Source organism: Barbus barbus (genome assembly GCF_936440315.1).
Source record: "Barbus barbus genome assembly, chromosome: 13".
In the NCBI taxonomy this organism is placed as follows: domain Eukaryota; kingdom Metazoa; phylum Chordata; class Actinopteri; order Cypriniformes; family Cyprinidae; genus Barbus; species Barbus barbus.
Genome location: NC_136741.1, coordinates 28,528,888 through 28,540,082, shown reverse-complemented (window position 1 = coordinate 28,540,082; position 11,195 = coordinate 28,528,888). Strand labels below are relative to the sequence as shown.

Genomic DNA, 11,195 nt, shown 5'->3' with positions numbered 1-11,195 from the left:
CGCCTAAGAGATTACTGTGGGGGAAAGCACAAATAAATCACATTCAAATCAGCACATTCCCATCCTTCTCCAATCAAAAGCAGCATTTTGTAGAACATTTCAGTGTTCACAGGGGGACAATAATCAGTTTCAAAAGAGAAAAAAAAGGAGACGATGAGTTTAATGGTACAGTTGAGGCTCTAAGAAAATAATGCAATATTATACTTTAGTTTAAGTATGCACAATACTGGCAAGTTAACTTAGAAATATACATGAGATATATACATTAATTTATCTCTTTTCTTATTTAAAATAAATCTGTCCCACTCACTGGGTCACATGACGTGTCCACAGCCAATCACATGGCTCGAGACTAAATAAGTGGAGTACAAGTCATGACCTTGGCATCTCTTTACACAATTCTTTACATTATTATTGTTTCTTTTTTTTTTTCTAATGCAATTATAGCAAAGAAGTGCAAATATAGGGAGAGTATGTAGTTGGAAAACCCTCCCAACTTGTCAATAAAATAAATGCATAAATACAGGTTAGTATTCACCATAATAATGTAAACACAACTTAATACAATGTGCAATCTCTTGCTACGTCAGATCCTAAAAACTGTATGTATGTATATATTATATATATATCATTTTTTTATTGATTGATTTATTTATTTACATTCGCCATGGAGGTTCTGTGACAGTTTTGTTTCCAAAGAGCTTCAGCATTTTCTGTGCCTTTCTTCTTTCTTCTCTCCTTACATCTGTCAAAGTAAAACCATAAAACCATATAAAACAGTGAATCATATTCAAGTTAAATAATGTAGGCAGTAAAACCATATATGTCCTTTATTATTGATGTAGAGCATTAAGAATTCAGTTTGATCACTTCAATATGTCCATCACATCTATAATCTAGCCAGAGTGACATTTTTATTACATTTATTACAGAAATGACATTCTGCTGTAATGTTTTTTGTGTATTGATAAATTTCTTTCGTTTTTCAGTTTTGAACATGTTGACTTAATATGTCATTTAAGTGTCAAAGAAAAAAAGAAGAGAAAGAAAGAAAGAAAGAAAGAAAGAAAGAAAGAAAGAAAGAAAGAAAGAAAGAAAGAAAGAAAGAAAGAAAGAAAGAAAGAAAGAAAGAAAGGAAATCAACTACAATATGGAAATTATCCTATGGTGACTGTCCTCATCTTCAACTGTGAAATATTAAAAAAAAAATATCCAAATGAAATGTGGATTTATGGGCTCTATTTACAAAAAAAAAAAAAAAAGATGAGCCATGAATTGCCATAAAAATGCAAAATAAATATTATTTACTGAGCCACAGTTACTGAGTCATGTGGAGTGACTCACAGAATCCCTAGAGAGAGGTTCAGAAATAATAAGCAAAATTAACGTTTGTTTTCTAATGGTTAGAAACATTAAGCTTATTAAAAATGATGACCAGACATGATGACCATTTACACTCCTGACAGAAAATAACATAAAATAAAATTCTTTAAAAAAAGAAACACTATAGTGCGACAAAATATCAACATAAAACAAAATGCAGCACTGATTTAAAAAGCCTAATGTTTATTTAGTGAGCAGTTGACTTACTTAGTTTTAATTCTACGTGCTGAAACAGATTTATTTTTGTATTTTTTGTGTTAGTGGTCAATTTCTCACTGTCATGAAATGGACAGCTCATAACCTGAGAATGCTTCATTGAGCTCCTTACAGTGCTTCACATGTTCATGTCTGGTTTGACTTTAAGATTCAAAATCAGCAACAGAGGAGCTTCAGGGTGGTATGTACTGTCGTCCTCAGAAAAGAGACAAAAAAATATTCTGGAGCAAAAGCGGAACAAAGTGTGCAGAGGCGGGCGCTTAAGTGTATTTATGCAAAAAACAAATCATAATCCATGTTTGTCTTTTTAAAGGGTACATAATAAGAGCATCATAAAACTGGAGTAAACAGTTATTATGGCCTAAGGAATGGGGTCTGTGGTCTGGAAAACACCACTGCTTGGCAAGAATGCCACTTTCGCCTTCATTTTTCCTGTTTTTCTCTGTTCTCTCCAGTCTTTTTATTTGTGGATATTTTCTGCCCTGCTTTTTTACCTGCTGTGATAAAAGCTTCCTAACTTTTTCATTTTCTCCTGTTATGCACACACAAAGCACTAAAATTTGATATTTAGAGCCCCGAATCATCTGTTTTAGGCCCACAGCGGCCACCGCCCTACCCTTTAATCCTAAAACCAACATCATTCTCCATGTTCATGATCAGAGGTTTGTGTGTTATGATTTAGGCAGGTAAGTTTGGGTCACCTGTAGGGTCTTAACAGAAAACCTTCTGCTGTGAGCCCTTCTGAGATCTGCTGCCTGACTTTCATTAACTCTCAGGCTTACACTTGAAGACAAGGAAACTTGAGAAGAAAGGAAATGATCTTGTGTTAATCTAGAGGACATCCAAGGACTAAATTAATTCATCGGGTTCGCATTGGTCACACCATAAGTAAGTCTTTGAGGTGTCAACTTCAGAGATAAACCACAATGGTACTGATGGAGAACATCTGATGTGGATAGTAACAGTAGAAATACTTTGTTATACTGTTTTTGAGTAGACTTTCTGTTGAATTCTCCTTCACTAAGATTTATCTCTGGTATTAGTCAAGTCAAGTCACCTTTATTTATATATAATCCTGATTGTGTTAAAGCAGCTTTACAATATTTTTGTCAATATTGAAAGAGGACAATAACAAAGTCCTTTTCCAGCTAAAGTAAGTTCATTGATGATTCAGTGATATCGTCATCCAGTTAAGCTCTTCCATATATATTTTATATAATATATTTTTAGAATATTTCATAAATATTCTTTTGTTTTATATAATTATTTATATTAATATTATTTGCCATTATTAATGCATAGTGCATATTAATGCATTTGCATAATGCCATTATGCCATTATTTGCCAGAGAGTTGCTAAAAAGTCAGCTCGTATTACTTTTTTTCCACCATACTATAAATTTAATATCAAGTTGAGTGCATTGCATTGTTGGATACATCATTCATGCAGTGTACTTTATAGCGCATGCATGTAGAACATTTGCATACTACACCTTATATTCTCTCATAAATACTTAGTATTTATAGGAGAATATAAGGTGTAGTATGCAAATGTTCTACATGCATGCGTGCCATGAAGGGCGACTGAAAGTGACAGAGAAAATAAAAGAGGCTTGATGTGGAAACAAAGAGAGGGTTTAAAGAGGATCAGGTAAAAGTGGGGCTTATTCTGCAATATGAATCACCTTTTGGACACTTTCTTCTAATCCGGCACTTTCTACTCTCTGTCTGAGGTGGGCAGAGTGCTTCTGTCTCTTCAGGCATGTTTCTGGACAGCTCACGGGTCCTGCTCTGCTGCCCCCATCTGACACCACAGCTCAGGCCGTTGTGCTGGCATGGGCTCCATTCACCCCAAAGCCCAAAGATACTGAGCACACAGCCTTCTGGAGTACAAGCAGAAAAAGAATACTTTACTTATTCTGCAAAAGATCTTTTATTTTGACTGACAGTTTTCATTTTTGGGTGAGCTATTACTGATATTTATTCTCTAATTGATAAACTCTGCAAAATCCACATTACTGAACTGAACTAAATCAACACTCAACTGACTTGAGCTGAATAATAACACTATTGTTTTCTGTAGGGCTATTTTACTGCTGAAATTGCATTAGTTTCATGAATGAAGAACTGTGCAACATTAATGTTGCTATTTTCATTTTTGTTACTGTGAAGCAGGTTTACATGGAAGCTTAATTTCACCATGGGATAAAAAATAAATGTAATTGCAACTTCATAATCAATATATAATTATAGATATAAAGTCGGAATTGCTTAATATAAAGTCAGGATTGTGAGATATAAACTTGCATTTGCACGAAAACAGTCAGAATTATGAGATAAGAAAATTCCTATTACCTTTTTTTATTTTAAAAATAATTGTTTTTATTGCTTCCATAGCTTTGAAAGAGTCTGTATTGTATAAAGCACTATAAATACATGTAATTTGACTTGACTTAATCTTTAGCATCAAAGCTACTGTGTGAGTAAGCAAGTGAAATCATTCCTAAGTATTTGCAGAACATCAAGTTAATGGCATGTAAATACCCTGGTAAATGCAACCCATACTTGCAACCCTAATACAAGTCCATATCTGCTACTTATCATTGCCACACATGAGAAAACATCTTGATGTAATTGTTTCAAATAAAACATGGCTGATAGGCTTCTTTCAGTATGGTAATGAGAGTTTAATGGCATCTACCCATAAAAAAGGTCTGAAAACGAGTCAAGTGCTTACCAACGCAGTCTGTGGACTGAGGAAATGTGCCCTCTGGACAGTTTTTGAAGCATTTGCCTTTGAAGAGCAGATATCCTCCCTTGCACTTGGTGCAGAAGTCTTTGCTGAAACACCTCTCGCACTCTGGAGCTTTGCATTCTAGGAGAAATATGTATGACTATAGTCTTATATAAGGTGTGTGGTATTGTTATGGTACATAATTTTTTACAATTTACATGTTTTAAAAAAAATAATATGGCATTTGGCCATGTTTAATATGTGAGTAAATACCAAATATTAGTGAGAATATTAAATAAAATATGCATTTTAATTTTTTTTTTTATATTGATATATATTATATATTTATCGAATAATAAAGAATCCAAGGTTTGGATATTACTGATATTATATCATATATCATACAGATTTTACTGTACAATTATTGTATATATATATTAACTCTTTTCTAGGTTGGACTCACTCATGCAACGGTTGAGATCTTTGCCTCGGAGGCCGAAGTGTCCGGAGGGACAGGAGTGAACACAAGAGCCGTGGTGACTCATGCCATCTCTGTTCAGGAACAGGAAGAGGCGTTCAGAGCAGCGCAGGCAGCCATTTCCCTTCGAACACTCCAGACAGCTCCTGCAGTCCTGTCGCCAGCTCTCTGAAATTACAAATCATTATTAGCAAACAGGAAATGTAGCATCTCAAGGGAGCGTGTCTAAGACTGCGCACTGGGATTTATGTGCAGTCCCATTATCTGACACATTACACTTTCTGCGGTGACATTTAAGGGTTTAGAGATGACATTCTAAAGGCCGTAAGCCTGTATGTCATCTCTGCGGCTTCTTGAAAAGGGCCTTGGCTTCTTTCTCTCACCTAACTAAACTCAAGAAATTATACTGCAGTGTGCATTTTAGCAATGCAGGATTTGAATTTTGATGTGCATTATCATGATTAATTGTGATAAATTATGCAATCAAGACTTAAGAGTTTCTCCTGGTAGACGATATGTAGAAAGCAGATTGTCTAGCCACCACCCAGAACACCCTGGAAACTACATAGCAACACCCTAGCATTATGGTGACAAGATTTGCATGCTTAAGTACAATGCATGGGTAATTCACAATGTAAAAATCTAGTTTAGGCAAATCATTATAACTATATATATTATAGACCATATACAGTATATTTATAATTTTTGTAAATATTCAAAATTAAATAATAAAATTGGTACATACGAAAAATATAGCTCCGCTCTTAAAATTGGTACATGGAAAATATCTAAATGTATTTAGTTGAAACTTTTGAATGACAAAGTATATTATGCATTTTGGTTATGGACACTTTTTTTGTTTGATTTATCATCTCCACATTTATCAAGTCCACATCTAAAACCATTAGGGTCCCACAAAACAACTGAGGCCCAGTGGTTAAAGGTAAGGTCCATTAAATAAAGTAACTGGTTCAATCCCTTCAAAGAAAGAGATATGAGACGACACCATCGTGCCCTTAAGCAAAAAACATATCCCCGGACTGCTCCATGAGTTGGTTGTTGTAATAAGTCAACTGTATAAAAGCATCTGCTAAATAACTGTTTACTCTCTCTCAGTCTTTTCACAAAATGTGTTCTTAATGTACAGAGTGCATGCATGTTTACAACCGACCGATACCAAAGCCAGAGACTGGAGATTGAAGCCTCTTGCGTCACACTGAGCCACTGGAGAGGGTTTGCAGGGGGGAGATGTGAGGAAACTACCAGATGGTTCTTATCTTCATGTCCTTCATTAGGGAAATAAAGAGAGACACCACTGTCTACAAAGATATCGATGAGCCAAGCTGAGATGCTTCCGCTGAGTTCTCATCAATATATTGTTCACTATTTTCTGCATGGATGTCAATCAAATGAAATGAAGGCCAGATACTTCCACAACTGTGATTGAACATGTTCTGAGACGGAGTATTGAACTGAGAAAAGTCTGTGCGTTTTTGCTCTGTAGGACATCTCTATTTTTGGGTTTCTTTTTTATATATATTTGTATATATAACTTTTTTTTGCTTTATGACTTTTTTTATTTATAACCTTTTATTTAAAACTTTTTTATTTGCAGGTTTTAGAAACAAATTAGTGCTAGTTTGTATAGGTACATAATTGGTAAGTTATATAAAAAAAAGAGTAATTCAAAACAAGGGTTTCAAACAATTTTGCAGTTAAATTTCTTTGCTTGTGTGTTTACGATAGCTAGACAGGCAGACAGATAGACAGATAGATAGATGATGGATAGATAGAGAGAGAGAGAGAGAGAGAGAGAGAGAGAGAGAGAGAGAGAGAGATACACAGTATATGCAGAATATAACCATCTCTCATTTTATTTCAAGCTTTCTAGTATAACATGAGGGGGTTTTAGTCACTCTTTTGCGGAAAAAAAAAATCAATACCTAAAGCAACACATACTGAGGCAGAGTAAAGTCTCAGCCATCATAAATTAGATCTAATGCTTCGTGACTATTCTGGAAAATCAGTGGTAAATAAACTGACTGATCTTGCCGCAGTGCATCAAGATTTATTACCAACTGGTCAATATTTCAGTCTCGTTCTGCAGAAAATATGCACATAAATATGATCCACTCGGTGTACACTCATAAAGCCTCATCACGGATAATACATTGTATGCACTGACTTTACAACTGTCATTCCATACTAGATAAAGGCAATACCTGTTTAATTTTTGTTTTTCCATTTAGATCGCAGTCTCAGATCATCACTTTAACATTCTTCATACTGTAGTCATGGATGTTTAACACGCAGAAGAGACGTTACTGTCTCATCAGTCATTGAGTCAACATCGGTTCTATAGCATATTTCATTTTATATAAAATATAATAACAAACATATGATATTATATACAATTACTACTACTTATTAAAATAAAGTTCCAAAATCACACAAGCCTATTACATACAATCAAACCACTGGATAGACACTACACAGTAAATGAACCTTTGGAAATTTGCATACAGTTTTAGCTAAAAACAAAATGCCCAGCATATAATGGTGCCAAAAGTACTAAACAGCAACAAACATCAGCAGTACTTTCCTAACAACAGTCTAATGCACTTCAAAGTCTTCCTGCTCCATCATGTCACTGCATGTAAAGACAAACGTTTGTCTTTGAGTGTTTTTATCAATGATGTAGATGTATGCAGCTAATGACTATTTTACTGTATCAAAAGTATTTTCATATAATGAAAAAGTGCTTTTCACTATTGCCTCCGTATCTACACAATATCACTATATGGCCTTTAGCCCCAAGTGTGAGTTAAATGACCTCTGTGATTTTCAATCACAATAAACTTATTTTCTTTTTAGGTTTGCATCAAATAATAATAAATAAAACATATTGTCTTGTTACAGTATATATTTTGGGATCATAAAAAAATGACAATAGCAATCTGGAGATGACAAGCAATCACAGAAATTTATATTTTTTTATTCATATTAATTTATTATTATTATTATTAATCAGTCACAGATGCTGTAAGACCCTCGTCTATATCACATATGGATCCATCAATATAGACTTAAATTTTTTATTTAATCTCTAAAGTGTTTTTTAAAGCGAAATTATAATATTTTATAATGATCTTATTTCAACAGGATGCCAAATCACAACAACTAACTAGAACAGAAATGTGCCGTATTACAATTCTAAGCTTCAAATAGCCAGGGAAAGTCACTGCAACACACAGCCTCATATAATTACATTAAAAAAAATCAACATTTGTGTAAACATGCAATATTTGGTATTGGTACACGTATTGAAATTACCATTAAAAAAAGTACCACGGCACAAGAATTTCACAACCATGGAGCATATAGAAGAATACCATGGTACACTCTCAGAAATAAGACACCCTTTTATGTCTTATTTACCCCTAAAGAGTACACATTACCTACCATTAAAAGAACATATTGGAACATAAATTGTCAATTTTAGTAGGTTTTGAAAAGGTACCGCCCCAGTGACAAACTTTGTACCTTTTTTCCGAGAATGTAACATGTCCATAAACTATAGTATTTGTTACTTTTTGTAAGTGTATAATTATTATCATTTAAAAGCAGATATGATCTTACCACTTCGTTTTCTCGCCGCTAATGTCAATATAAGCGTCTGACAAACAAGCGAGAGGAGAGCCAAAAGTTGCCAATGCATCTGGACAAGGAACAGGTTCCGTAACATCTGCCTGAAAGACTGCCTCTGAAAGAGAGCCGGCCTCCACTCTGCCTCATGGAAACTCATGGTGAACAGCCTGATGCCCACCCTGCCCACATCACCTGATCTCCACCAACATCTGTCCAATTTACCTTTCAGCTGTTGACTAATTGTACTCGTTTCAGGATGTCGTATTGCGTGTATTCCACCATTAATGTCGCATACCTGAGGCAAAACTCTACTTTTGACCTTTCTCTCAACCCACAATCCTAAGCCTGACTATTTCATCCCTCTATATTTAGATGGTTTAGAAGATCTGGGTTTATTTTTCCAAACACAGTGGAATACAGATTGTAGTTTGCTGTGGTTGTGGTGCCCTGGATCGTGCAGATCTCCTTCCTGTTCTCCGCAGCTTTGAGGTTGGGTTTGTTTAGTTTTTCATATAAAGTTGAGGGTATCATTAAATATCTGTGGGAAAAAAAAAGACAGAAAAGAGTGAGCATATATACATCAAATACATCTAGTGACTTGCCATCTGCAGCTTGTCATGGGGCTGTCTTAACAAACAGCAAATGTTTCACAAAAAAGGCAGGAATTAGACTGAAAAATGAGCAGATATAAACAAACAAACCAGTGAAAACAACTTTCATGGGTAATTGGGCTACTGTTCCTTCCAAATCTTATTAAGAGGGCTGTTTACAACATGCTTTAGAAGTCCATTTATATGTAGTTAGATCTTTCTTTCAGTTTTCTCCTCACTGCTTGCATAAGTTCTCCATTTCAAGTGCATTTGTTTAAAATCAAAATGTAAAAATGATAAACCATTGATGCCTAAATTTACATTAAACATAAAAAATGTACAAGAATTCAGTCATGCATGCAATCAATGGTACTTCGAAAAATTTCAAAACATTGTAGTACCATGATGGAATCACATACAAAAACATAAATACACTTAATGGGGTTTTGTTGAGCATGGTACCATGGTACTATCATGGTATTCACACACAAAAAAACATGGTAGTACATCAGTTGGTGATATTACATGATAGGTCTCACAAATCAAGTATTAAAAAGTACCGTGGTATACCTACTATGGTTTTGGACCATATGGTACTACCATGAATGGGGATACTCATAATATTTCATATGGTACTTCAGTGTACACATATCATGGTATTCATCCCTCCCCCAAAAATATGGTTATACCATGATATATTTTTTAAAAGTGATATCACATGATAGCCCTTGCAAATCAAGTATCAAAAAGTACTGTGGTATACCGACTATGGTACCATGGTACAATTACTATAATACTGTGGTACTAAAATTCATGTACCATGGTATATTGTATGGTACTCCAATAGTGTATTTCCAAAAAACATGGTACAGGTACATGTCTTGAAAACATAGTAGTAATGGTATGTTTTCCTAGTTTTTGTAAGTAATGTAAATTGCATGGCACATGAATATGGTATATGGTATATGTCAAAGTAATATTTATCACTCATAATTATCCTTACAAAAAGTCCTGTGATGCATCAGATGGTATCTGTCAACGTACCATGATATTACCATTTGACACCATTACTGTACCATGGTATAGGTGTGACTTTGGTAATTTTGTACCATTCGAAAACACCCAAAGCCTTGTGTCCCGCACACATGCAGGCTGATATCACAAACCCAAGGTTGTGAACTCTCGAATCGGCTCTGTGTTTGATAAGCGGGCTGAAAGAGCATGGAGGGGGGATAGGCGCCGCTGCGCTCATGACAACCTGCTAAATACGCACCAGATGCAGTGGGTAAGATACTGGCCGTTCAGAGGCACGCTATGAGGCAGTGGCACTACACATCTCTGTTGCACACTCTTCCAATCAGAGTAACTCCACTGGATTCAAAGCTCGCCGTCAGCTCTGGGTCTGCTGTGATGTCGGGGAGCCCACTTCCCTGCTGGTTCTCGTTTGTTGGATTGTCTCTCTGGTTTCCTTTGAGGCTGTTATGGATGTACTGAGACGGGCAGCTCTCCTCCACGGCCTTGAAGTGCCTGGTTCTCAATCTAATCACAAGATAAAGACACAGACTTACAGATGCATAAAAGATATTATGTAGCTATACCGTTCTTTTTTTCCAAATAGGTTTTTAGCTTTCAGCATGTCTTTTAACATCTGTAAGGAGTCAAATCACTTTTTCCTTTGACAGAGATCATGTTTTTACATAGGACTGTCATAATGCATGCATTAATTTAACAGAAAGGTCCATCCAAAACTAAAAACTATGTCATTATTCACTCACCCTCACATTGTTCCAATTCAGGAAGAAACTAAATAAGATGTTTTGGAGAAATGCGCAGCTCTTCTCCATGAAACAAATGCTTATTGTGACCTTGGCCTGTCAAAGCTCCAGAATGGAAAAAAAAGCATAAAAAGGAACCATAGAAGTCATTGTGCGGTATACAAACTATTTTTTGTATGCACAAAATCTCAAAGTTTTTTAATTTTTAAAAAGAAAAACTATTTCCCAAAGGGAGAAAAAATCAAGATAAATTCTTTATAATAAATAAATACATTGTATTACTTTGTTTCGGAAGATATTTCATTTTGTTTTAAGGATGATTAGATATTGAAACTTTCAAATTTTCACAATAAGAGAAAACTATTCAATAA

General features: G+C 35.0%; 1 protein-coding gene across 1 annotated transcript; it reads right to left on the bottom strand.

Moving 5' to 3' along the window:
- Window positions 1-656: 656 nt before the first annotated feature.
- LOC306879688 (R-spondin-2-like) lies at window positions 657-8,556 on the bottom strand (the record flags this gene model as incomplete). Its single annotated transcript, XM_079432832.1, has 5 exons — window positions 657-745; window positions 3,285-3,482; window positions 4,337-4,474; window positions 4,797-4,979; window positions 8,451-8,556. 5 exons carry the CDS (start codon window positions 8,554-8,556, stop codon window positions 657-659), a joined length of 714 nt encoding a protein of 237 aa, XP_079288958.1.
- Window positions 8,557-11,195: the final 2,639 nt, after the last annotated feature.